We start from the raw sequence: 27,880 nt of genomic DNA, 5'->3' as shown, positions 1-27,880 counted from the left end.
GAAAACCCTGGACCCACGGTGTAATATTAGCCCAACTCTGAGTCATGAGAGAGTTGCTGCCCCTGCTGCTGCCCCACACTCCTCCACCCCAGCTGCCTCTGTCCATCCATCCATCCCAGTTCACCCACCCTAAAAATACACTCCTGCTCTCACTGAGGAAAATCCCTGTGCCTTGACCTGGCTTGAACACACACACACACACACACACATATATATATACAGAGAGTGGAGCTGGTTGGCCTACTCTCCATGGAAACTATTCCTCTGTAATTAAGTGGATGAAACACACTTCTCTGGAGAGCACTGGAGTGACGCAGTCGAGACTCAGGAAGTGACTTGAGTTAAAACTATGAGCTCAAAAATTGTATTTTAATACACAGACATGCGTAGAGCTTGAACGCCCCGCAGGCTGCAGCAGATAAGAGTTTGCAGAGGTGATTAAGTGAAACAGTCACTGTCAGATAAGGCTGTTCCAGTGACATAGACAGTCAGGATCAAAGTCTACAGGTAAGACCGAAGACTGTTACCTCAGTACCTTCACACACTGTTCTCGTTGGTGATCAAGATAAAGAACTTTGCATACTGCTGCATCACCAGTAGACACTCTTTGCATATCCTGTCTCACTCCCCTGCCTGTCTCTCTCTGTCACCGGCTGCTGTCACTGAAGGGCAGAGGGAGGGTGAACTAGAGAGAACTGGTGGAGACCTATATTACAACAACCCCCAGGCTTCACTAAACTGCGCCTGTCTCCATGTGGATTACTGCCAGAGAGAGAGAGAAGGAGAGAAGTTGTCAATGAGAGCTCCTGCAGTTGTTTGGTTAAAACTTCAGCTTCGTATGAGGCGTTCACGGGCTGCGTGAAAGATACAGAGCAGGGCGGAATCGGTTCCTCTTTGCTGATGGCCTAATTGCCAGTTGAGTTTCTTTTCGTTACATGGCGACATCCCCCTCTCTCTCTGTTTTTAATCTGTTCATGATTCAACTTTCTGCAAATGAGCGCAAGTCTCAGCTTGTGTGAGGTTCATCATCATCAGCTGCGGCAGCAAGAGAAGAAGAAGAGGAGGAGGAGGAGGAGGAAGACCTTTTAAGGAACAGAAGAAGCGGACAAAGTTGGATTGTTGTCGCGCGCTGGACTGTGCCATTTCCTTCTTTTTTTAAATAAATCCTGTTTGTTAAGTTTTATTTTTCACCAGGGGGAAGTTATGACTTCGGTATGGAAAAGACTGCAGCGAGTTGGTAAAAAGGCTTCAAAGTTTCAGTTTACTGCGTCTTACCAGGAGCTCGTTTTGGAGTGCACCAAGAAATGGTGAGTTTGGAGACATTATTACCTTCAGAATTCCTTCCCTCCCCGTCCCATGTTAAAGCTTCTCACTGTTTAAAATGTAAATAACCACCCGAGGGCCTGCTCAGTATGTTAAGAGTCGATTATGGACTTGTCGGTTCTCATGTTGTCGGTCTTTTCCGCTACGCTGACAGGGATGAGGGCGCCCCTCATGTACGTACATGTGCTAAGCTGATCCGGACTGATTGTAGGTTCGATTCCCGGCCCCGCCTATCGACCACGGCCGTGTGTGTCAGTAAATACTCCATCATATTTGTTCTTTAAAGACTCCTGTTTTACCACAACAGCCATAACAAGTCAGCTTAGTCACATTTGTGCAGGGACGTCATCTCTGTAAACAATAATATTGACAGACATTAACAGTCTGTAGTCTTATTAGTGTCCTTGTTTGCCAGTCATTCCCCATCCAGTTTGAATATAAGCACCCAGACCAAGACCCCATCTTGTGCAATTTCCTGTCACACAAAATATTTGGGATGTGGCCAGGTGATGCAGCATGGACCATTGTTCAGCAATGGCATTTATTGACACAGCATAAAACAGATCTATACTTATGCTGCCTCTCTTATGATATCAATATCTGGATTATTTAAAATCTTTGAAAATCTCCCATATATTACAATATTCTCTGCTGATGTATTATGGAAAAGTTTCTCTTGTATCTTTAAACTTTAACCCACACACCAGGCTGGCCCTAGCTGCATCTTCTTATCTGTCCAGATTACATTGAAGGATGGAATAATTGTGTAAGAGGCTTGTCAGCAGCACAATAAGAAACATTGGTCTTTCGGTGGTGACTGAAGGCACTGATCAATAAAGTGTCAGAGTTTGATCGACAGCAGAGAAGCTTCTGCTGTTTGGACACAGAGAAGGGAAGGAGAACTTAGAGAGATTTAGAAAGAGCGACAACTCCCATTTAACAGTGTGATGAAATCAGGGTTTATAAGCCTTTACCGGTGTGCTGTCCAAACAGGGAGGCAGAAGTCAGGAACCACAGAGAGAGGGAGGAGTGAGGAAGGGAGGAAATGAGGAAACTCTGGAGACTAATCCAAAGTTCCAGTCATATTACTTCAGGCATGTGTTGTTTTTCAAAATGAAAACAGCTCAATGCTCTGACGTGTTTAATCTCTGATGGAGGTTACCAGCACTTAAATATCACACCAAACATCAGAGGCAGGAAATGAACCCTTTGTCCACAACGTCAGGGGTCGAAAAGATCTCACAAGTCACATGTTTGTGTACAAGTGTTTGCAGGGTTGTTCTAATTTGGTGCTATGATTCGAGACCACTGGCTTTCAAACACGTTGTGCAGACAAACTACTGAGATGCATTTTAGATATTGTGTGAGATCATTTGCAGTTAGTAAAAGTGCAACTGTCATGGGGCATTCCTTATACAATATATAATGCCTCATATTTATCACAGACAGGATGTCAGTAGAGGACCAAGGCTTTCTGAAAGATATTCTCCATCACACGGGGTTTTTTGGATAATGGAAACAGAAATACAGAGGGGGGGCAAAGATAAGAAGGCACGGCAGTTTGTGCATGATACCAGTCAAAAATGATAAAGTGACGCTGACACTGACGAGTCAAGTGGCACCAAGATAGTAGAATTAGTAATGGCACCATTTTAATGTAACATCAGGAGTGCATCATGTGATAAAAACATTAGGTTAGTGAGTAAGTCAGTTCATTTTACAGCCTGTGAATTTGTATCACAAACATATCAGCATAGAGGAGGGTAATGTTTACCACTCATCTAGTCAGCTGTGGGAAAACAAAAAAAAAACAATTGTCTGCTGAACCACCATGTACAGTAATTACATGTTACTAAACTGTGTTACGCCACTAATGTTTGCCTGTGTAAAACAAGTCACAACCCTCCACCACTGCCCATTGTTACTGTGCTAGCTGCATGTTTTTGTGTCTTTGTGTTTCGGATTATATTTTCTTGTCAACAAGTCTTTGATGTCTCCTATTTTTGCAGTTCTTTTCTTCTCCCGCCCTCTTCTCTCCCCTTCATTACCCCCGCTCTGCTGCTGTCAGTCTATTTCTGATACCACTCCTGACCCCCTAACACACACACCACATAAACACATATACACACACAGCCATCTTTGCTGCACTTGAACACTGATACACTGAAACTTGAGGCTTAGATTTAACATCTATACACTTTTGGTATTAATATCATGAAGAGTGTCCAATAGTTGTTTAAGTAGTAGATAATATATTAGGAGTTAGAAGTGAGGTTTGAAAAGAATTGTGTGTTATTATTGCGTGTAGGTATATTATTTTAGGTCTATGTGTGAATGTGTGTTTGTTTGTGGGTGAGTGTGTTTGCTGGTAAAGGGGGTTCCTTCTTCCTGTCAAGAGGCCCGCCTTGCATTCAGGTCGAGTCAGGTCACATGACTAGCTTCCTGTTTCACTTCCTGTGCTGCAGAGGACTGACAACATACAATAGAAACATATTTATATGTGTTATCAACACAAACACATATACAAATGGACAGGTACATAACGTACTTACACTCTGGTTGCATATGGTACACAGACAAGTTATTATAGCTTTTGGAAATACACACAGATACAGTAGACAAATGACCATCTGTGCAGCCACATATTTGAACGTGCACACACAGTGGTGCCATGTCTTTGACTCGGAGGCATTATTATCCAGCAGTGACGGTCATAAGACCTTCTGTTAGACCTTGTGTTGTCCATTTACATAATGTTCACTTTGTTTGGAGACATTATCTGATGAATTTCAAAACTTCCTAAAATGTTGTGAAAACGGTGTGTGTAATGACCATAACTGTCATGAGGAAAGGTGGCATTTGTTTTGATCTGTGTTTGTGTGTTTCTGCAGGCAACCGGACAAGCTGAGGGTGGTGTGGACCAGGAGGAACAGACGCATGTGTTCCAAGGTGAAACTACTGAGACAGCACAAACAGACGCACACACACACATACACACACACATGGAGTCTTGTTAATGTGTTGTTGGTTGTGCAGCTCCACAGTTGGCAGCCTGGAATCAAGAACCCTTACAGGGGCATGGTGGTGTGGCCTGTCCCAGAGAACATCGACATCTCTGTTACACTCTTCAAGGTACCAAAATCACAACACACTCTTTACACTGTACGCACACAAACAAATGTCAAATGAATGAAAAACACCTCTGTTTTGTCATTCAATCCTCTATTTAAACAGGTTGAGATCATGCTCTCTTAAGAGGAACCAGAACAGAAGCTCGTTCTGCTTAGTCTTTTAAAACCTGTAGTGAAATGAGAGATATCAGTTATAAAATCATCTCATTTGTAGCGATCATCTGAAACCAGTTCTCCCAGTTTGAACATGTGGTTCAGTTCATTTTAAAAGTTCCTGTGCCTTGACATTTTAAGTGCTGTGTTTATACGAGACCAGAGGGCAGAGGTAATGAGGCAGTGTTTGCAGCAGAGGCTCATAACAGTACGAGTACAGTGTGACTTTCCTCTGTCAGTTGAGGGGGACCATTTCACCTTTTCACAAATGATTCACAAACAATATTTGTTTCTACACAAAACAGTCAGTTTTGACTGAAGTTTGCTTGTCAAGTTTTCCATGTGGGTCTTGAAAGCAAGCCTTGTGTCCAGCCAGATTCCCAAGAACATAATATACTCAAAGAGAACCCCATAGAGTATGGATGGAGACAATATGCCGTACAATTTTAAGTGACCTAGAGAATACCTTACATTTTGTTTTGTCATAATTTAAAACAAGCTTATGTTTGATGAGAGATACCTGAAATGTATCAAAAGTGGACTGTTGATTTGCAATTTTCAGATGAATAAAATGGAATATCATCTGCATAAAAATGAACATTACATTTTGTAGTGGCACAGACGATATAGAAGATGTATGTGAACAATAAGAGGACCAAGAACTGATGCTAACAGTTCATCTAGTCCTAACAAGGATTGCTTTTCTAGAAAAATATTACGATCAACAGAATCAAATGCTTTAGATAGGTCTATAGTAAAGATAAACAAAAACAGTTATAAAATGTACACAAGTGACATAAACTGTTCATGTTATACATCCAGATGAGTGAACTCACACAATTACAAAGAAACAAATTCTATTTTTGTTCTCACATCTCCAGGAGGCCAACGCTGAGGAGTTTGAGGACAAAGATTGGACCTTTGTCATCGAGGGTGTGAGTAAAGCTCCTGTTTTAAGATCAATATGTAAATGTGACAAATTGATGTGATTCAGAATCCTGTACATATAATGGTTGCACTGTTGTGCTTGTTGGTGGTGTTCAGGAGAACAAGGGGCATCGCAAGGTTTTGGCATCAGCTGACATCAACCTGAAGCGGTTTGCCAGTCCCATGCCAACCCAGACTGACCTGACGCTGAAGTTGAAGCCGCTGTCTGTCAAAGTGGTGGAGGCCACGCTCAAGCTCTCGCTGTCGTGTGTCTTCATTCGGGAGGGAAAAGCCACGTGAGTCTTTTCCTTCTGCCACTACTTGTTACATCAGTGCGGCCATGACAGTTTTTGTTGTTGTGAAAGTCTGTTTTCAGATATAACAAGATGTTTTTTATGATGTTCATGTGTTAATTGATAGTTGCTACATACATTTATCCCCTAAAGATGAGATGACACCATTGTCACGTTGACTGTTTATCTCAGACAGTTGTGCTTCAATGACGCATACTTAAAAGTTAACATAAAATACTGAGGTGAAATGATTCTTCTGTATTTGTGTATAGCAGTGGTTGTACACTGAAGTATACCTCAACTATTTAAAATGCTTGAAACTATCTTTGTCGTGAAACTATCTTTGCTCCTCAGTGATGAAGACATGCAGAGTCTGGCTAGCCTGATGAGCGTCAAACCCGCAGATATCGGCAACTTGGATGACTTCAATGAGAGCGATGAAGAAGAGGACAAGAAGTCTGTCACTGCTACAGGTGGGCAGACAAACACCAACACCGTTCCTTCCATTCTGAGCTTCTCTGTGAATTATTTCTACTCACTTCAACTGTGACATTTCTTGTTCCTCTACTCTCTTTTTCCTCTCTTATTCCTTCTCTGGCTGCTGCAGTAGTTCCACATACTCTTATTCGCCCAAATCGCCCTGCTCCCCCTCCACCTGACAAGCAAAACTCCACTGGACCCGCTTTTCCAGCCTCAGGTAGCTCCCTCCTGCTCATACTTGCTCCTGTCATTTATTTCGTTTCCTCTCTCCTTTTGTCTGTTACTGAGAGGCTCAGCTTATGTTGCCGTATTTCACATACTCGTGTCATTTGTTCTATAGTCCTTCCCACATGACTGGACTGCTTCCTCTAACTAAGTTCTTTGCATACCACATATTTCTCATCTAGACATTAAAAGTTATTGGGAATCATGTGATGATAGGCTAATGCCACCTTGTATTTTAACGTATTGAAGATTGTTTGGAAGCATGAAAAGGCCCAGCTGCAACATGACACTAGAGGTATTGTTGTGCCGACAGAGACATTACTGTAACAACATGAAAAACATTAAGTTTAGCAGCAGCTCATACGACCATAACTGTGACATTTGACTGTTTGTCTCTGATGTTTCTTTTTTTAGAGTGCATTAAATTCCATGATCATGGTCCTTTTTAAACGTTATTGCTACATTTAATGCATAGTGTTGTGGTGTCTCTTTTAGCTGATACAGTTGTGTACAGTTCTGTGGTGAAATGTTAATATTCTAAAAATACACAGAAAGAGGCAAAAAACTCTTGGCATTTTTTACATTATGTATGTGCCCCAGCTCTGGAAGAAGTTTGCAAATGATTTGCATGGTACAAAATGTAAAAATACTGCAGTTCAATGAGAATATTTCAACCATGTTGAAACCCCCTCATTGAAAAAGTGTAATTCCATCACAGTTCATCACATTTCCATATTTTGTTTTTGGTATCACTCAAACAAGTGAGTCATGTGATTAACAGTGGATCCAGTAATCCAATTTTCAGCATCATTTCATTCTCATTCTCAATTCATGACATTTTTCTCTGTGTTTTCCATTTTTCTCTCTGCAAAAAAATCTACTGTCCATCCATCCATCCTTCCTTCTATTCATCAGCTGGTGGACGTGATGGCCGCCCTCCCCTACCTATCGCCCCCCGCCCCTCGCCCCGCCGCTCCCGACACCCCTTCTCCACCGCCCCTGTCCAATCAGAGATCCAGCCTTCCCCCGGCCCCTCCCCTCAGCCCTCACCCAGGTCTAAGCATAAAAAAACGACCAACCCTGTTCCTCCGGAGCCCCCTGCTTTATCTGACCCACAGCCCCCAAGCTCCCAGGTCCCAGCAGCACCTCCCTCTGATGTGTCTCCTGTGACTCCTCCATCACCTGAACCTTCTTCCCTCCACCCTCCATCTTTCTCTAAATCTGTATCTACTTTACCCTCTGCCCCAGTGGTACTTTCTTCTGTAGTGCCCTCTGTTCCCTCGAATCCTTTCTTATCCAGTTACTATGAAGGTCCTGCACAGTTAAATACACCCTCCAACCCATTCCTTAATTCTACAAGTGCACCTACACCTGCCATTACTTCTTTAACTCCCATCCTTCCCTCCAATCCATCCCCAGCAACCGAAGCTATCATAACATCAGCTCCTCAAAACACCTCTCTCACCACGTCTCTGACCCATAAGCCCATCTCCGCCACCTCCCAGCCTCTTCACTCCAAATCATGCTCACCCCTAAAGCTCACCCCGTCTTCTGAGCCCTCGTCCACTCACCCTCCACTCACCCGGACCCTCTCTCAGCCCCCCTCACTTCCCAGAATCTTCCAGTCAGGCGCAGCAAAAGGTATCAACAGGCTGGCTGGCAGACAGGCACGCTGCATGCTTTCCACTAACTGATTCCTCATGTGTGATGGTCTGATTTGACCTCGCTTCCACATTATTTAGTTTCATGTCCATTACAAAGTCCTAACACAGTATGTACTGGGGGTTCACTAATATGACATCTGCTTGCTTCTTTGCCTTTAAGAAGTGTTTGATGCTACAGTTGTGTTTTCAGCGGTTGCAGTCTGCTGCCAAGAAGAAGAAGACTGTCACTATAATGGCCCTTTTACTATCTTCCAAATTCAAAGGCCACTCAGTCCACTTAGATTGTCATAGTTTAATTAAATCCAACTTTCTTGTTAATTAAATCAGTGTACTCACAAGTCCAGGGCGCTTAGAAAAGGTTAAATGAGGGTTTGTTTGAAGATTAAGATCACACCATCAGGGAGATGAATCTTATCCAAAAGTTAGACCAATCCATCGCTAAGATGATGTTCTACTCCTCTTATTATAATGTTACATGATAAAGCACGTTATCACATTTTATTACATATAATAAAACACTGTCCAGGTTTACAGACTTCTCTGTATTTTATTAGAACCATATTGTTCTTAAACCTCTTTATAAATGCACATTAAGACTGCCATGGAGCACTATCAAATGCATAAAATACATATATGAGCACATAAACATGCAGTAACAAATACAAACATAACTTGAGCAAAATCCACTGACAATGAACTACTCAATAAATACAGTGTATGATAACATTAACAACTTATTCAGTACAGTTATGAACAGTAACTTTTTTTAGACCAACTATTCAAAACACTCTGAGGAGATGAGATTGAAATCCAAACCAAACTTTTTGAAATTATTGAACATTAAGAAAATTAAATATTGAATTCAGTCCTCTTAATGATATTATAGTAATAGCATTTTGATTACTTTGACAACACTAATTACTGGACTGCTACAGCATGTCAAATCAAACCTAACTGAGGTGCTTTCAGTTGTCGCTGCTGAGAAACTGTCATGGTCACATGTTTGCTCCTGACATAAACAGATCACTTCTCTGGTGTTTTAAAATTAGTAAACTGCATGGTATGTTCCCCTTTCACTTTTTGCCTCTCACTGATTAGATATTACTTGTTCTTCATTCCTGTCCATTATTTCTCTCTCCACACCTCCTCTCCTCAGTTCCTGTTTCATATCAACGGCGCCCCCCAGAGGTTCAAACTGTAGATGATCCCACTTCAGTTTCTGGTCTGTTTCTGCTTTGACTGTCAAGACTACAAATGCTAATCAGCTGATACTCTTTTCAGATCTTTAAAAATCTTTTTTTTCCTCTCTTGTCCTCTTCTCTTGTTTTCTCTGCCAGTTCGTTCCCACATTTTCAAACCTCAGATCGTTAAGTCAATCGCCCGCCCCTCCTCTCCCTCACCTTTTGCCGCTGATGTCTCTCCTCTGGCTTCAACACCCCCTGTCCCTAAATCTCACCCCTCTAGCTCAGAGTCAGGTAACCAGCTAAGTGTACTTTACTTTCACTTCCCATTTCTCTTCTTGTTTCCATATTTATAATCATCTCAACACCTGCTTTTAAACCTCCTCTCACTCCTAGACTTTTCTATTTCTCTGTTTCTCCTTACTGTTTTCATTTCACAACCTTTCGCTCCTCATTTCCTAAAAGTCCTCTTCATGTAAGCTTTCATTTTCCACCTCTGGCCTCCACTTTTATCTTGAAAATGTCCAGGTGCTCCCGGGGCTTGGCCGATGTCTGACTCTGCTCCGATCGTGGGCGACATCACCCCCATCCCTCTCCTGAGCAGTCCGGATCTCGATGCTCTCTGCGACCCCGTGGCTCCGACCCTCCCTGCCTCCCTCCCACGCTCCTCGTCCCCTCGCTCCTCTTCCCTCTCCACCTCTGTTATATTCTCCTCTCCTCACTCTCAGCTCTCTGTCTCTCCTTCTGCTCCTCCTGCTCAGTCAGGTACACCAGCCAACGAATCAAACATTGCATCTGTCAGCGTTTTGCTCTCCTTTAGTGATTTCAGAGACAGTCATGTTCCTTCACCTGTGTAAATGTGTCATGTGGAAACAGTTCTTGTACAAAACAACCGCACTTTCCCTCCATTCTTGCAAATATGTCTCCCAGTGTGTGATTTCTTATCTGACCTTGCTTTTTGTCTTCATAGCCTTCCCCCTCGCTCAAGCAGACAAGGAAACAACTCCGAGCCCTCTGAGCCGAGGTGAGGAAGTGGCCAACGTCAGAACATCCAACCAGCCGATCAGAGCAGCCCAGGACTCAAAGGCAGCCATTACAGAAAACAAAGCTGAACCAGGAAGGATCAGGTGAGGTCATGAGATGATATTGTCCTGAGTGTGTGATTTCAGATTGCTTGGTTTGGCTTCTTAAAGATGCATTTAACCTCAAACTGCTGTGTGAGGAGAAAATGTGTCAATAGACCAAAGAGCTAAAGAGACGTCTTAAAGACAGGTGGCAGCCTCAGGAGACAAAGCATTGATGTTTAAACTGGAATATGGTCCAGAAAAGACAATGAGTTTTTACAAAGCCAGAAGACTTGGATTCTTTTTATTGCACAGGTTTCTGCACAGGCGGAGATGTGCTACTTGCTTGACACTGCATGATTGAGGACTGACACGAGGACTGATACCACTCTAACAAAATTTACGCAACAGTAGCTAATTATCATTATAGCTCGGTCATTATTCCTTTAGCTGTAGATTTCCCCAGCCAACTCAGCAGTCCTCATACTATGGATAATATTGTTCTTCAGACATCAATGCACTGATGGTGCTTCACAGCAAGAAGAAAGCTTGGAGGATATTTATTCCTCCTCCAGTCGCTTTTTCCTTTTGGCATAAAAGAGAATGCAACAGTTCACAGTAACATCATAAGGACTCTGTAGCATTGACCACTTATCACACACATTATGGTCTGAATGATCCCCAGATAACCCACTTTACCCACACATTTGCTGATGTGTGGTTGAGTAACTGTTTATTCGTGTTTGTGATCCAGTATCGTGAGACACGGCTCACAGCTGCTTTGGTGCTTGATATTTGTGGCTTCCTTGATGCTAACACGTGCTAACAGTCGCAGAGTGCTTTGTACCCTGCCTCGTGTTGCACTGACCTTCCGGTACATAGTAGTCGAATAATCACCAGGTCTGTAGTTTGCTCTGCAGCCCACCCCCTCACTCATCACCTCCTGCACGCCGCTGCAAGCCTTGTGAACTCTTACCCCCTTGTCGCTCGAGCCTGACCGCCAATATTTCTGTCCCCTAGTCCCGCCCAGTCCCACTCAGAGCTGATCATAGCCCCACCCCCTCCATGGCCCTTCTCCTGCTGTGAGAGTTCCACCCCCCAGCAGTCCACCACTGTTGTGGCGGCCTTTATCACTCCTAAACAGCCAAACAGTCAGATGGAGATTGATTTGAATAAGCCAGTCAGTGAGATGCAGAGTGTTGCTAGCACCTCTAAGGCCGAAAAGGCGCCACTGGCAAAGCCTGAGCCTGAGCCTGACTTTGACAGCATCATCTTTGAGTCGTTTAACCAGAGACAGGAATCAGGGGGCTTGTTTCTGGAGGAGGATGACTCTAAGCGGGATACTATCAAAAGGTGTCCTCCGGGGTGAGTATTTATATTCACAGTTAAAATCCAGATCCAGATAATAAACAGCCTAAGGTTACAGAATGTGAACTGATGGTGCTGATAGTGGTAAAACACACACACACACACACAGAGTCTTGGGATTAAGGAATATTGTTTATCTGTTCTGCAGTCTTGAACAAAAAACCATTGAAAAGACCTGTGGAGAAAAGCAGTTAGAGCGAGCAGCGGTGCAGAAGGAGGAGGTGATGAAGGCAGAGCAGGAGAAGCAGAACGAACTGAAAAGACAAGAAGAGGAGAGGAGGAGGAAGGAGGAAGAGCAGAAAGCAGCACTCGTGAAGCAAAAGCAGGAAGAGAGGAGAAAACATGAGGAAGAGAAGAAGAGGCTTTTAGAAGAGGAGAAGAAGAGGCTCTTGCAGGAGGAGGAGGAAGTTAAGAAGGAGAAGGAGAGAAGGAAGCGAGAGGAAGAGAGACTCCTGAAGGAGAAGAGAGATAAACAGGAAAAGCTGAGGGAGGAAGAGGAGAAGAAGAAGCAGGAGGAGGAGGAGAGGAAGAAAAGAGAGCAGGAGAGGAGGCTCTTGGAGGATGAGAAGGAGAAACTTCAGAGGGAGGCGGAGAGGATGCTTGAGAGAGAGAGATTCATGAGGACGATGAAGGAGGAGGAGGAGAAAAGGATGGAGGAGAGGAGAGTGCTTGAGGAGCAAAAAAAGAAGAGGGTAGAAGAGAACAAAAGGCTCCTGGAGGCGGAGGAGAGGAGGAAGACGGAGGAGAAACGCTTGAGGGAGGAAAAAGAGATGGAGCAACAGAAAATGAGAGAAGAGGAAGAGAGAAGAAAGAAGAAGGAGGAGAGAAAGAAAAAGGAGGCAGAAGAGGAGAGGAGGAGGAGAGAGGAGGAGGAGAAGAGAGTCAAAGAAGCAGCAGAGAGACGAAAGAGGGAAGTGGAAGAGAAGGAGAGACTACTTAAAGAGGAGAAGGAGAGGAAGGAGAAAGAGAAGGAGAGATTATTAAAGGAGGAGAGAGAAAAGATGGAGCGGGAGAAAAAAGAAAAGAGAGAGGAGAAAAGACTTGAAGAGGAGGAGGAGAGGAGAAAGAAAGAGGAGAAAGAGAAGGCAGAGAGGAGAATGAGGGAGGAAGAAGAAAGGAGAAAGAAAGATGAGGAACAGAAAAGGAAACATCAGCAAGAGAAAGAAGAGATGGAAAGACGAAAGAGGAAGGAGGAGGAAGAGAAGAGGAGGAATGAGGTACGAGCAGCTCTGGTCTGCAGTCCGGAGGCCAACAGGTCAGACGAGGACAAACAGAGGATGAGAACTCTGGCTACACCTGAGCAGCTGCCCTCACTAACTCTCAGCCAATCACAGCCAAGAGAGTTGACGACTCAGTCAATTAACAAACCAAGCCCCGCCTCCATAAACTCCTACAAAGACCGGTGAGTTACAGCACTGAAATAAAAAGTCATGACTTCACATTTTATACCGGAAACGACTGTCACCTGCTTCCTTTATCATATCAGTGTTATTCTTAAAAAAAAACTGGCAAATCACTTAAAATATTCTTTTTTCACTTTTTCTTGTGCAGAATCACTGACTGTTTTGTTTTATCTCTCTGTTTTCCTGTGGTGATTATGTTGTGATTCTCTGCTCCTGTAAAATGCCATAGATTATCTGTGTGGTAGGGGTGGGCAGATCGATTCCCAGAGCATTGGTACAACTGATGCTAAGTCTTGTTTTGGGTATCGATGCTAGATTGATAGCAAAAAAAAGGACCAATTTTAAGCTCATTAACTCTTTTGTGCTGCACCATTTGTTTCTTTGCTGCTGATGTGTGTGCATGCATTAGCTCATAGAGATCACACAATAAACATTTGTTATTTACCATTAAACGCCGTCTTGTGTTTTAACATGCACGTGATTGACAGAGACCTGTCAAAATGAACACCCAATTGCCAGTTATTCAGTAGTGATGAAATGTATTAATGATGCATTCACCTTACAAATCATGACACATTTCTGAGTTGCTCCTAATGATATGAAGTATTGGTATCAGATTTTGTGGTATCACCCACCCCTACTATTTGGTTTTTCCCTTATTTCATTGTGCCTTTCTTCTTGCTGCTGAACTCGTTTTCACTGTTCTTCCACCTGTCCTCCTTTCTCTCTTTCTTTCACCTTACTGCAGTCTGGGGCAACCCTCTCTCACAAAGGAAGGCTCATTGTCAAACATTGTTGCCCCCGAAAAGAAAATATCTGCCACATGTACTCCACCTGGTATCCGTTCAGATCCTGATAAACCAATCACATTAGAGATCTTGACCCTGGCGCCACCTCCAAAGAGGCTGTGTGATGCAGAGATTCCTCTGTGGGAAGTGCTAGAAGGGAGAAGTGGGAAAGGTACACCTGAAAAAATCTCTGCCGAGGAGGGTAAAAAACCTTTGTGCAGAGGGTAAGAATGGACGAGGGGAGGTCTGTCTGTCTGCTTTCTCTGTGTGATTGCCTGTGGCTGCCTCACTGATAGTCTGGCTTCTTATTGTTGTAGTAAGTAGCACGTGTAAATTTGTAATGGCTGCATCTTTCGTGTGTTTTTCTTCTCTCCCAGCTCACACAGAGAAGATGCTGCTGAGGTGGACGCTCCCGTCAAGCAGGAGCAGCAGCCAATCACAGCCAAAGACTCAGAAACCGATCACATAGTGCCACCTCCTGCTCAACCTGGTGCACCATCAGTTAAAGAGGAGCCCAAAGAGCCAGAGGGACCCAGGACAGAACTGGTGACCTCACTCAAGGTTTCCCCCAAACCAGCCGGCAAGCTGGCCCTGGAGCCACTGCTTCCCTCAAAAAAAACAGAACCAGAACCAGAACCAGAGCTGCGGCCGGAACCGGTTCTCCAACCATCAGGGAAACCACAACAGGGGGGAGCAGATGAGGAGAAACCGGCAGACCGCACGGCTGGTGGCGAGGAGGGTTCTGTCAACAATAAGGAGCCAGTGTGCGAGGCGGAAAAGCAGCTGTGGGCAGCTGTGGAGGAGACCACAGCAGAGACAGGAGCCGAGAGAGGGATGGAAAGTAGTGAGAGCACTGAGGAGAAGGATGAGAAGGAGCGGGAGGAGGAGGGTGTAGTAGGGGGGTGAGTCAGTGACGGCTCCTTGCAGCCTTTGCAGCATGGCGTGACATGTCTGTTCTTCACTCGCAAACCACCACATATCTGAACACACGCTCACACACACCTTCACACGTACTGACTAACATTCCTCTGCAGTGCTGCAGCCTAACCAGTGCTTACTCAGCAACTGTGATTAACCCCATCTGATGCTCTTATCACCATCTCAACCTTTGTCTATGCTGTTAGATTGAAAACTTAAATGGAAGTGATTTCCAGGAGTAAAATGTATGTGTGTGTGTGTGTCTGTGTGTTTGTGTGTGCAGTAGTGCCCACGAATGTGCACACACAGAGGCAGATGTGTGTGTTGCAGAGCAGCAGCAGGAGGCGCCTGCTGGCTTCATGTCAGCTGTAGTTGGGGTGTTGTATAGAGGGTGAGTCTCTCTGCCTGTCTGTGTGGTCAAATTATTTGATCAGCTGTGTCGCAGATTAATTTTGTAGATTAAGCCTAGATGTAGTAGCTACACATTGCCCGCAGGTATAACTTCGGTAATTTAATAATGTGTCAAATACTTAAAATATCCCTCTAAATGTTGAACAAAACCTACAGTGAACAACAAAACAAGGCTTTATTGCTTTCAGATATCACTTCAAAAGTGGGATAAAATGTATTTTAGTCATTAGTTATTACATTCTTATTCTTTGTAGTTGTTAAATATACATTACAAGAATTACATACAATTTTGACATGTAATCATTGTTGCATTAGTTTTTAAAAATGTAAAAGTTAAAGTTAAAATTTGCTTCCTCATGTGTTAAAATTGGACAAGCAATGTTGTAGTATGGTTGTCTATTAGTCAAATTATTTCTCATACATTTTATCACACTGTCAACCTGGTTAGAGAGATACTTTAATACATTTGATACATTTTTGAGCTATTATTTTATTTGCATGATAGTTACTGTGGTATTTAGCTTTCTATATTCTTGTATTATACAGTACATAGAGTGTGATTGTTCAGAAGTGCTTAAGACTGACAGACATCTTTTGTGCAGTGTTGAAACAGTTTGGTGTTTATTAACCTCAACGTCTATAAAAACTATATCTATTCATCATCTACCAGTACTTAGATTACATCATAGGATTGGTGCCGGAAGTTGATAGGCGTTTCTTTTTAGCTGTTTGCAAATAACATGGTGTTAATTTTCCCTTTGTCATAGAGAATTTATCTTGTCTTTATCAGTTGGCTGTGTATCTTTCTCGGAGCTAATCTGAGCTCTCACATGCATGGCACCAGAAGGTTTTTTATCTGCTCTTAATGATGCCACAGGTGATGTAAATATCTGTGAGCTTTAGTGCACTGCGTAGAAAAGAAAAGTGTAGGGTGGTTCTCGTTTTAACCAACAACAAATGTTTCTGCTGTTGTGTGCTTTCGCACGGCACTCTGGACACGCACCAAAACAAAGTCTGAGAGGGAACTACTTCATCAAGCATGCCTGTCTGGGTTTCTTTTGCACTGTTCAGAGCCTGCTTGGTTTTTATGCAGGTCATTTTTAGGGCGAGCTCTGTCTCAGAGTTTTTCTGTCCCACATGTCTGTCCCTTTAGCTATGAGACAGTGGCCTCCATCCTGCACACAACTGGACCCGCTGATCCAGGTCATCCACTCCCCTCTGCAGAACAATCATGCCTCCTTTTGAGTAATGAAGATCAGCTGTGTTTACAAGAAGTAGATGCAGAGATGCTGTATTCCTTTGAGCCAGATGATGATGATTCACTAATTGCTGCTGGTGTGGGCATTTCGCCACCCACGGCCTTCTCTGACACAACAGGAAATCAGAAGATTAGTGAGGAGAAGGTTTCCAACACTGAATTATCTCAGAAACCAGAGTGCTTACCTTTAATGGAGACACGTGGGCTAAGCCTAGTGGCAAGTCTGCGACTGGCAGCCAGTGAGCAGGAGAAAGAGCGAGAGCAGGAGAGGGAGAGAAGGGAGAAAGAAAGGATAGAAAATATGAAGAGGGAAGAGAGGGAAAGGAAAGAGAGAGAGGAGGCAGAGAGGAAAGAGAGAGAAAGGTTGGAGAAAGAAGAGGCAGAGAGGAAAGAGAAAGAAAGGCTGGAGAGGAAAGAGAGAGAGAGGACAGAGAGAGAGAAGTTGGAGAGGGAAGAGGCAGAGAGGAAAAAGAAAGAGAGGTTGGAGAGGGAAGAGGCAGAGAGGAAAGAGAGAGAGAGGTTAGGGAGGGAAGAGGCAGAGAGGAAAGAGAAAGAGAGGTTAGGGAGAGAAGAGGCAGAGAGGAAAGAGAGAGAAGAGGCAGAGAGGAAAGAGAGAGAGAGGTTAGAGAGGGAAGAGGCAGAGAGGAAAGAGAGAGAGAGGCTGGAGAGAGAAGAGGTGGAGAGGAAAGAGAAAGAGAGGCTGGAGAAAGAAGAGGCAGAGAGGAAAGAGAAAGAAAGGCTTGAGAGGAAAGAGAGAGAGAGGCTAGAGAGTGAAGAGGCAGAGAGGAAAGAGAGAGAGAGGTTAGGGAGGGAAGAGGTGGAGAGGAAAGAGAAAGAGAGGCTGGAGAGGGAAGAGGCAGAGAGGAAAGAGAAAGAGAGGCTGGAGAGAGAAGAGGCGGAGAGGAAAGAGAAAGAAAGGTTAGAGAGGGAAGAGGCAGAGAGGAAAGAGAGAAAGAGGCTGGAGAGAGAAGAGGCAGAGAGGAAAGAGAGAGAGAGGTTAGAGAGGGAAGAGGCAGAGAGGAAAGAGAGAGAGAGGCTGGAGAGAGAAGAGGTGGAGAGGAAAGAGAAAGAGAGGCTGGAGAAAGAAGAGGCAGAGAGGAAAGAGAAAGAAAGGCTTGAGAGGAAAGAGAGAGAGAGGCTAGAGAGTGAAGAGGCAGAGAGGAAAGAGAGAGAGAGGTTAGGGAGGGAAGAGGTGGAGAGGAAAGAGAAAGAGAGGCTGGAGAGGGAAGAGGCAGAGAGGAAAGAGAAAGAGAGGCTGGAGAGAGAAGAGGCGGAGAGGAAAGAGAAAGAAAGGTTAGAGAGGGAAGAGGCAGAGAGGAAAGAGAGAAAGAGGCTGGAGAGAGAAGAGGCAGAGAGGAAAGAGAGAGAGAGGCTGGAGAGAGAAGAGGTGGAGAGGAAAGAGAGGCTGGAGAGGGAAGAGGCAGAGAGGAAAGAGAAAGAGAGGTTAGAGAGGGAAGAGGCAGAGAGGAAAGAGAAAGAAAGGCTGGAGAGGAAAGAGAGAGAGAGGACAGAGAGAGAGAAGTTGGAGAGGGAAGAGGCAGAGAGGAAAAAGAAAGAGAGGTTGGAGAGGGAAGAGGCAGAGAGGAAAGAGAGAGAGAGGTTAGGGAGGGAAGAGGCAGAGAGGAAAGAGAAAGAGAGGTTAGGGAGAGAAGAGGCAGAGAGGAAAGAGAGAGAAGAGGCAGAGAGGAAAGAGAGAGAGAGGTTAGAGAGGGAAGAGGCAGAGAGGAAAGAGAGAGAGAGGCTGGAGAGAGAAGAGGTGGAGAGGAAAGAGAAAGAGAGGCTGGAGAAAGAAGAGGCAGAGAGGAAAGAGAAAGAAAGGCTTGAGAGGAAAGAGAGAGAGAGGCTAGAGAGTGAAGAGGCAGAGAGGAAAGAGAGAGAGAGGTTAGGGAGGGAAGAGGTGGAGAGGAAAGAGAAAGAGAGGCTGGAGAGGGAAGAGGCAGAGAGGAAAGAGAAAGAGAGGCTGGAGAGAGAAGAGGCGGAGAGGAAAGAGAAAGAAAGGTTAGAGAGGGAAGAGGCAGAGAGGAAAGAGAGAGAAGAGGTGGAGAGGAAAGAGAAAGAGAGGCTGGAGAGGGAAGAGGCGGAGAGGAAAGAGAAAGAAAGGTTAGGGAGGGAAGAGGCAGAGAGGAAAGAGAGAAAGAGGCTGGAGAGAGAAGAGGCAGAGAGGAAAGAGAGAGAGAGGCTGGAGAGAGAAGAGGTGGAGAGGAAAGAGAGGCTGGAGAGGGAAGAGGCAGAGAGGAAAGAGAAAGAGAGGTTAGAGAGGGAAGAGGCAGAGAGGAAAGAGAAAGAGAGGCTAGAGAGGCTGGAGAGGGAAAAGGCAGAGAGGAAAGAGAAAGAGAGGCTGGAGAGAGAAGAGGCAAAGAAGAAAGAGAAAGAGAGGCTGGAGAGAGAAGAGGTGGAGAGGAAAGAGAAAGAGAGGTTGGAGAGGGAAAAGGAGGAAAGAGAGAGGTTGAAAAAGGAGAAAGAAGAGATGGAGAGGAAGAAGAGGGAAAAGGAAGAAGAGAGGAAGAAGTTGGAAAAAGAGATGGAAGAACTTGAGAACAAGCAAAGGGAGGAGAGGGAAAAGGCAGAGGGAAAAAGGGAGCAGCAGAGGGCAGATGAGGAAAAAAAGAAGAAAGAGGAAGAAAGAGCAAAAAACAAGATGGAAAGTGAGAAGAACAAAAAGAGAGCAGAGGGCAGGGCATTTGAAAGGCAGCGCAGACAAGAGATCATTTCTGACTCTCCATCAGTGCAAAGCAACCAGAAAGTTGTAAATATCCAATCAGCTGACTGGCCGCCACTCAGTGAGGCAGAATTGGATGATATTGCATTTGATGAGAGACTACAGGGGGATGAAGAGGAGTCAGAAAGCAAATCTGATCCCAAATCCGTGAATACGATCAACCCCAATACTGCAATCAAACTGGTTTCGACCAGTCCAACTGATTCTGTCTCTGCAGCCAGACCAACAAATAAACCCATCTCCAGATCAGACAAACCCGATGACTCTGGTCTGAGATCAGTCAAAAAACCCAAATCCAACCTTAAATCTGGTGCCATCCCAGTGTGGTTGAGAGAGGAGGAGGATGAGGAGGTGGAGTATGAGAGAGGACATGAGGATCTCGGCTCCATCTGGCTGGCAGAGCTGTACATGGAAGGGGAAGCAGGGTGAGTAAGGGGGGTGAGAGGGATACATAGCAGCAGGGAGAGAGGTGAGTAACCTGGAAAGGAGTTGGCTATATGAGAGAGATCTGCCTGTTGCCTCATGTAGATTAGAGGACTGTGCCTGTGGCTTTGTGTATGCTTCCCCCAGTAACCAAGACTTTAACTCTTTCTATCTGCAGGGAAGTAATAATCACTAAACATTACTGCCCCTCACTTATAAAGGGTTTGGCCTTTTCCTGCAGGTCTTTCTCAGGAAAGAGTTGTGTGTTAGCATGTGAGTCATGTATACCCCCTCCCCAAACAACATCATTACCTTGTTTGTGAATGAAACTGGAATTTCCTCTTATGTCTGGCCTTGATGATACTTACCCTTTTATTGCTTCTTCTCAGAGTCATAACTCTGGACACACAGACATATTACACATATTTTTAGATTCAGTATGACTTACTGATAATATCATTATCTCCAGTGTTCATTGTGAATAAACATCCAGAAATCTGCTTAGAAATCATACAAACAAGACTATCCCTAAAACTCCAGAACTTGCTAGAGAATCATCATGTTATTAACTTTTCTTCAGAATCAAAGTAATCCAGTGATAGTATAGATAGAATCTGTCCTGTGTTGCTGTTGGTAAAAAGTGGCCACATTAAGCTCTCCTATGTGATTGTCACTGTCTATCTGACTGACATCAAAGACAGTTTATTGTTTTTATTCAGTACTCACTATAGCTAAGTAGCATGAATTGATTTGATCACTGGATATTGCAGTTCAGTGGAGGCTGGAGCATGTTTAGAACTGGTGTTTGGCTTTGGTTAAGTCACATATTTCTTTGCCTCTAACATTTGTAGTTCGGTATAATCTCACATAGCCAGACCTCTCTCCCATCAGACTTGTGGAAGTCTGGGGAAAATCTTATCCAAACAATAGGAATGTCAAGACCTTTGGAAAGTTTGAGACAGCCGTGAGATTAGTTTGGATTGGGCAAAGCACTTCTGGATAGTTTTTTAGAGTTTCCTTGTTTAATGAGCACCATCACCATGCTTTACTCTTCTGTTCTTCCTAAATTGGTTTGAAGAGTGGCACTGTGCCTTTTTTTAAACAATTTTTGTGCTTGGATTTCTTCCGACCTTTGTGAGCTCAACAGAATGGAGCTCTGGCTGCGTGAGATAAATTATGTTGTTTTGCCAGAGAGGAATGGAGCATGACAAGGACACGGTTTCAGTACTTTTGCTGGTCAGTGAAATCTTCTTTTCTGTCTTTAGCCCAGGCCACCCATCCCCTGCTGTAGCCCAGAAGCCCTCCTCACTGCCCTTCAGTGAACAAACCCTTTACCAGAGCTCAGCTGCCAGTCAGCCAAATAAGCCAGAACCTCCTGACTCCCAAACCAATCAGGCTCATCCTGGGCCTGTTTTGGTGTCCAAGCAAGAGGAAAGAATCAGTCCAACGACTGCTCCCAAGGCACAAAAACAGCCAATGAAAGGACAGAGAGATGATAACACAACAAATGGTCAAAGCCTGGAGGTAGCTGCCAATGAGGAGGGAGAACTTGTTCAGTCGTCTGTGGTACCATGGCCCCTTCCCCCAAGCGCAAACACTACTAGCTTACACTCTGACTTAAAACACCCCAAGATACACACTGACACACACATCAGCAAGATACATGATGACACAAAAATTGCCAAAATAGACACAGATTCATGCAAGACTCTTGAAATGAGGGATGACCAAGACATGAACCATTTCTCCAAGAGCTGCAATTCAAATAAGCACATACTCCCTACCGAGACTGACAGCACACAAATGGACAACCATCACACAGAGACACACACCCCTGATCACAACAATCTCACCAAAGACCAGCAGCTCCAAGAGGAGGAGAAGTTCTTACTGGCTAAAATTCATCTGATGACAGTCGACACATCACCTGTCTCCAGCCCTCACGGCATGAAACGCCTTGTCCCTACCCCTGGTGATATTGATCTTGATGCCCTGGAGCACACAAGCCAATCAGAAAACACAGCTGAACTTACTGATCACAAGCAGCACCCAGTTATTCCCTGCTTTGACGAACTGCAGGAAATATCACTAAATGAAACAGAGAAGCCGCACAGAGAGGACAATGTGTAAGTCAGCATGAGGTGTCAACCTGTGCTGCTCTTTAAAATGACATTGCCCCTTGTACGTGTTTTGGTGTGTGATATGCAGAGCTGTAGCTTGAGACTTGAACTTGAGTCACTTGAGTCAACAATTTTACAACTGAAGATCTATTTATTGATCATGTGGAGCACTACTCAGCATGGGGATGCTGTATAGTTTTTGGTACATTTTTGAATTGCTGCCACAAAGGCTGGTTGGTCCTGAGGTGATTAACATTTTCCAAACAGCATAGACCTGTGTTGAATCAGATGCTTCAGAGCTATGTACCCATTCTCTTGAATGGTGTATGTTCCTCGCATGCCTTCTAACAGCAAGTCAGTGCTGAGATCTGCTCTATTATCCTTGTCACGTTAGCAAGCTTGCATGTCTCACAAATCTATGAATCACTGATGACAACGCTGATAAAAGGCTGCTTGGATATCCTTTCCTCTACTAAACAAAGTCTGTTTGACTATTCACCCATCTTGCCTTTTTTTTGTCTTGTCTCCCTTTAGGCTAAAACACAAACCGGCTGACGTCCCTGATGGTGGAGGGAAGAAACCGCCATCACAGCTTGGAGACACGTCCAGCACACGTACCAGTGACATACACATCACTCCTCCCCATCACTGTGAGATGATGACATCTCGGCTTCCTACGTTACCAGAGGAGGAAACTGCTGACATTAAGACCCCTGAGCCAGGTCAAACAGTCAGAGAGGAAGCTGACGGGAAGGACGACACAGCTGAGGTAAATATTCAGAACCACCTGACATGCTTTTTAAATAACAAACATGCAACCAAAACCGTACTTATTTCTCTTTATCCCTCACTCCTCCTCCACCAGGGGCTGGTGAACTCCAGCCAGTCGCTGCTCCAGTGGTGTCAAGACATCACCAGTGGGTACCGGGGGGTAAAGGTCACAAACTTCAGCACGTCCTGGAGAAACGGCCTGGCCTTCTGTGCCATCCTGCATCACTTCCATCCAGACAAAATGTACATCATTTCCAATTTGTTTACTAGTTTTGTAGCTGATTGCACTCAAAGATGGTTAAGGATGTCAGAGCTCAGAGTCTAAACTATTAATGAAAATGTTGTAAACTGTTGTATTTTCTCATTGTACCCTACCCTGCTTTTGTCCCATTAGAGAGTTTGACCAGTTAGACCCTCATGACATCAAGATCAACAACAAAAAGGTAAGGATGAGGCTCAGAATGATCACATTTATTTTGAGCTTTTCACTGTTCCATCGGTAGTGTTAGTAGTTTACTATTTAACATAAATAGCTTTTGAGATCCAGAATATACAAGAATAGTCTCCTTTATATGTTTGGTAATGGTAATTTTTACCAGATGGTATTTTATGATTAAAACAGTGTTAAGCTGGATGTCAGTCAACAAGAGTGTGGGTTTATGCCCTTTAAAGACTTAAACCTATGCATGATATAAAATCATATTCAGTTTCATTGATAGAGATTAAAATTTTTCCTGGTGGTTTTTTGAGGACTGTTGTCATTGTCATTGTTGTAACTTCTATTCTTCGCTGATGATGTCCTTCTATTTTTTGACAATATCAGGCATTCGATGGTTTTGAAGCTCTGGGCATCTCTCGTCTGTTGGAGCCGTCCGACATGGTTCTTCTGTCCGTCCCTGACAGGCTCATCGTCATGACCTACCTCAGCCAGATCCGCTCACACTTCACCAACCAGGAGCTGAGTGTACTGCAGATAGAGCGCAACAGCAGCCAGTCCAGCTACGGCCTCGCCCCTTCTGGTCCTGCCCCCACCAACGTTGATGCCGCCGCTTTCTGCATGGCCAGACTGAATGAGGGAGTGAGTCTAGAGGAAGGAGGAAGCAGTACGTTGGTCGTCCCGCCACCAAGGGCCAAACGGCTGGTTAAAGGTATCAGCCTGTCATCATTCATCCCATTTGTCTTCAAGGTCAATCATAACGAATTGTACAGTCAAAATCACAAGGTATTCAATCCTTCTACATGAGACATGCTGGATACCACAGAAATGTGAAGTGGAAAAATAATAAAATGGAGCAAGACAGAATCAAGTCAGGGCAGCAGAAAAGAAAAAAGGGAAAACATTAGTGTGTCTCCAGGGAACTTAGGAATGTGAGGTAGCAGAGTTGGAGCTCAACAGACAAGAACGAAAGATAAACATATCATTAAATCAAGTTTACAGCACCACAATTAAGATTCTGGTAGGTTTCCCAGGGTTTCCAAAGATAACAAAAAAGTCATGCTGAATTCAGTGGAAATAGTGTATAAAATGATGCCTATCTAGAGGTTTCCTTTTGATGGAATAGTGCAGTCGTAAACCTGGCATTTTGGATGTTTGTATTTTTCCTAGTTTGAGAGTCATGAAGTGAATTGTTATCATTTCAAAGCCACTGAAAAGCCCTCTCAATCAACTATGAATGATGGATTCTTACATGAACACATCACACAATCTGATCACACCACACCCACTCACACCAGTCAAAACAGGAGTAGTGTTTATGTTTTTAATTTCCCCAATTTTGACTTTAATTGTTGCTTAGTTGGTCTTTAAATTTTAATGGTACAGATTAAAATCAAATAATAAATCCTTTGAACTAAGTTTCCAGAAGCTTTAATGGTGACTTTGGAAATTTTAATCAGGTTCAAGAGGTTAAATCCAACATCTGATTGTTGTTCTCATTTGTATTTAGCTGATGAGTCAATAACTCCAGTCCTACCTCCGAGGTCGGTTACCAAGGCAGTCAAATCTGGACTGACTCAGGTGACACTTTCTCTGTCTTAATAATGATATTGTAATATTGGTAATATTGGCTTCTAAAGCAGAATGTAAGGGTTCTCCTTATTGATGTCAGCTTCATGATCTACAGGAAGAAGACACAACAACAAACTCTGCAAGAGAAAACACTAATAACACAGGTGGGTATACGATGTTTCAACCTAACATTTTGAATAAGATTATAATACCTCAAACTTCCTTCCCTTCTTTTTTTACATTGTTATTTGTTCTTGTCTGTGCAGAGTCACAGACTGCAGCTGAGACAGAGCCTCCCAAGCAAGAAGCAGAATCAATGGTCAGTTATGTGTCACTGTCTCTACATTTTAGCTTCCCTGCTTCTTTTCTTTATCTTTCACTCTAAGATCAAATCAAATGAATATCATTAATGTGAGCAATGGGAGCAAGAAAGACAGAATCATATTTTTCTTATTACAAAAGTTGTTCAATTCATCATGAGTAAAGCATTTCCAGGAACCTGAACATTCTGTGCACACAGATTGTATTTTTCCATCCTTTGTGTCTCTCTCTAATCTTTTGACCCTCTTCTTCTGCTTGTTTTCTCCTTTCCCTCCTCCCTTTCTGCTTTCCATCTCCCTCTTTCCTTTGATCTCCTGTCCCCTTTTTCTTCTCTTTGTGGCCATCTGTCACTGCATGTATGTTCATGCATGCTTACGTGTGTGTGTTTGCATGTGTGTGTGTGCATGATGGGGCTTGTGGTCAGTGTCTGCAGGACACCAGTCAGTATGTGCTGAGCGAGCTGGCGGCGTTGGAGACGGAACAGAAGCACATTGACAGCAGAGCCGCTGTGGTGGAGCGACGACTGCGAAGCCTCATGGAAACAGGTGAGTCACACACACAAGGCAATAATTATCTTCATTTTTGAGACACCAAAAAGTAATTGATTTTGAAGTTTTGATTAAGGTGTATTAAGGCTGTATTTGGAACATTTGGTGGTGGTGTAGTCCCCCCCCCCCAACAGCCCGTACAGTTGTATCCAAACAGTCCTTTCTTTTTCTGCTTATACAGGAAGTGACCGTGATGAAGAAGAGAGACTGATCCAGGAGTGGTTCACACTGGTGAACAAGAAGAACGCTCTGATACGCAGACAGGACCACCTGGAACTACTGTAAGACCTCTCTCACACACACCAGCAGTATACACATGTACATACATATACTGTATACACTATTCACTTCTTTTTATTTTCCTTATTATTGACTGCATATACAGGCAAGAGGAGCAGGATCTGGAGAGGAGGTTTGAGCTTCTGACCAGAGAACTACGGGTCATGATGGCTATAGAAGGTTAGTAACCAGCAGTGGTGGAAGAATGGTATAAAGATACAGTATTACAGTATATAATTATGTTGTAATGTTGTAGCTGGACGAGGTGGAGCTAATGTAAACTATTTTATAAACTGTTACGTGGTGTAAAAATCTTGATCTCCAAAGTAACTAGTAACTATAGTAACTGTCCTTTCAATACTGTACGTTATTATTATGTGAACCATTATGTTTGTCCTGCAGACTGGCAGAAGTCGTCCACCCATCAGCAGAGGGAGCAGCTGCTCCTCCAAGAGCTGGTGTCGTTGGTCAACCAACGGGACGAGATCATCAGAGACATTGACGCCAAGGAGAGAGGGTGAGTGTCTGTGGAGTCAGAAATTGCCATGTTTCAAATTAAACCTTCACGTTAATGCTTGTAATGATGACCTGCTGATACATGATGTATGATGCTGATGTGGTAAGTTCACTGTAGTTCAATGACATGTCTTATTTTTATTCCTCATTTCCCACCGTTATATGGATTATATTGTCATTTGTGTTTGTACGTGAAGGGCACTGGAGGAGGATGAGCGACTGGAGCGCGGTCTAGAGATGAGGAGGAGAAAATACAGCAACAAAGATAAATGTGTCCTACAGTGAGAAGAGAGGATGAGCACAAACAGCTTTTACTACTGAGCCTCTGAAGTTGCGAAAGATGATATTTTTGTATCTTTATCTTCATAATCTATGTGTGCAGGATAAAAGCATATCTTTCAAGACTTTTGGGGCTCATATTTTCCTGTTAAGTTTTTTTAAGTGCCTCTATTTTCATGGAGAGAAACTGTGTCTTCTTTGACAGTGTTTAATTATTTTCAGTCTGTCTTAATGTAGTAGTATTATTTAGATTTTATTCACCTATTTTTATTTATTTAAATGACGTGTCAGATTGTTGTCCATCTATTGCACAGATAGAGTTTTGTGTGTTTTTTTCTTCTGTGAGTTAATTCAGTATTTTGTTTTGGGGGGGGGGGGTCAGAAGATCAGTCCCCTTTGTCATGACAAGAGCTTGTCAAAATAAATGCAGAAATGTGCCATATCCTTGTAAACTTAATAGTTTACAGTTGCTTATGATATGCAGACATTTAAAAAGTCCTGATCTATTTCTGGTGATATTTCTCTTTCAGACATTTCCACCCTGAAAAATATCTGTTAACATGCAAAGACATTTCAGGTATAAAAACTGCATGTGATAAATCATGAGCTGGACTCAATCCCTCACTGTTGTTTGTACAGGGTACATGTTTTCAATTGTAGGATGATCCCAACATCATATTTTGATAAAGCCTGAGAGCATTTCCACTTACTGCAATATCATACTTGTTTGTTTTTGTTTTGTTTTTTTTTTTTAGATGTTAGAGATTTAAAGTGTTGTCCATATTAAGGATGCTTAATGTGGTCTCCAGCTTTAAATATTTATTTTAAGTCACACTCTGAGTGCCTTAAATCAACCATAGTGTGTATGGTTGTGATGCCTGCTTCGTGCGCAGAAATGAAGCTGTTTCCTCGTTTCTGCATTATTTGACTACTGTGTGCATGCTTTTTGAGGTGTGCTGATAAAGTGGTACTCTGCTTCACATCACTACTGTATGCCTGTCACACTGTATGATGTTGCTGTCTGTATTTATGTTGATGAATGATGTTGATAATTATTGAAGAAAAATAAATATTGGTTGGTTGCTTAAATTTGCTACGAATGAAGTCTGTGTCTTTTTGGCAAGGTACACCATGGAGCTTTGGACACAAATACAAAGTCTAATACAATGTCCATGTAATAAACACACCCTTTGTGGTAAATTCAAACATCAAATTACCAAATATGAAACGTTTTTGATGTTGCATAATGCTTAAAAATCAACATATTGCAGCAGTTTGTGAGCTCAGTCCAACACTTGCCCAAGACTAA

The 27,880-nt window shown here is 43.5% G+C and overlaps 1 protein-coding gene across 50 annotated transcripts; it reads left to right on the top strand.

Moving 5' to 3' along the window:
- The first annotated feature begins 296 nt into the window (after positions 1-296).
- Positions 297-27,660, top strand: ehbp1l1b (EH domain binding protein 1-like 1b). Of its 50 annotated transcripts, none has more exons than XM_051078593.1 (35): positions 297-1,307; positions 4,215-4,272; positions 4,360-4,455; positions 5,489-5,542; positions 5,652-5,830; positions 6,182-6,300; positions 6,435-6,524; positions 7,448-8,173; positions 9,353-9,418; positions 9,534-9,671; positions 9,906-10,142; positions 10,348-10,504; positions 11,462-11,806; positions 11,958-13,211; positions 13,961-14,224; positions 14,378-14,902; positions 15,202-15,309; positions 16,483-17,263; positions 17,483-17,505; positions 17,584-17,638; positions 17,858-17,880; positions 18,508-19,731; positions 20,995-21,855; positions 22,384-22,618; positions 22,715-22,863; positions 23,015-23,063; positions 23,444-23,768; positions 24,567-24,637; positions 24,744-24,792; positions 24,895-24,947; positions 25,374-25,494; positions 25,679-25,778; positions 25,883-25,956; positions 26,179-26,293; positions 26,490-27,660. In XM_051078593.1, exons 1-35 carry the CDS (start codon positions 1,204-1,206, stop codon positions 26,575-26,577), a joined length of 8,916 nt encoding a protein of 2,971 aa, XP_050934550.1. In that variant the 5' UTR covers positions 297-1,203; the 3' UTR covers positions 26,578-27,660. The 50 variants fall into 50 exon arrangements, with proteins under 50 accessions (XP_050934550.1, XP_050934554.1, XP_050934544.1 ...); XM_051078605.1 differs by lacking the exons at positions 17,483-17,505; positions 17,584-17,638 and adding an exon at positions 18,289-18,343 and having other exon boundaries at positions 298-1,307; positions 18,563-18,585; positions 18,886-19,731; XM_051078601.1 differs by lacking the exons at positions 17,483-17,505; positions 17,584-17,638 and adding an exon at positions 18,289-18,343 and having other exon boundaries at positions 298-1,307; positions 18,563-18,585; positions 18,799-19,731.
- Positions 27,661-27,880: the final 220 nt, after the last annotated feature.

The sequence above is a fragment of the Lates calcarifer genome, linkage group LG20, assembly GCF_001640805.2.
Source record: "Lates calcarifer isolate ASB-BC8 linkage group LG20, TLL_Latcal_v3, whole genome shotgun sequence".
Taxonomy (NCBI): Eukaryota; Metazoa; Chordata; class Actinopteri; family Centropomidae; genus Lates; species Lates calcarifer.
The sequence above is the reverse complement of the archived record's forward strand: the minus strand, read 5'-3'. Positions and strand labels throughout refer to the sequence as shown.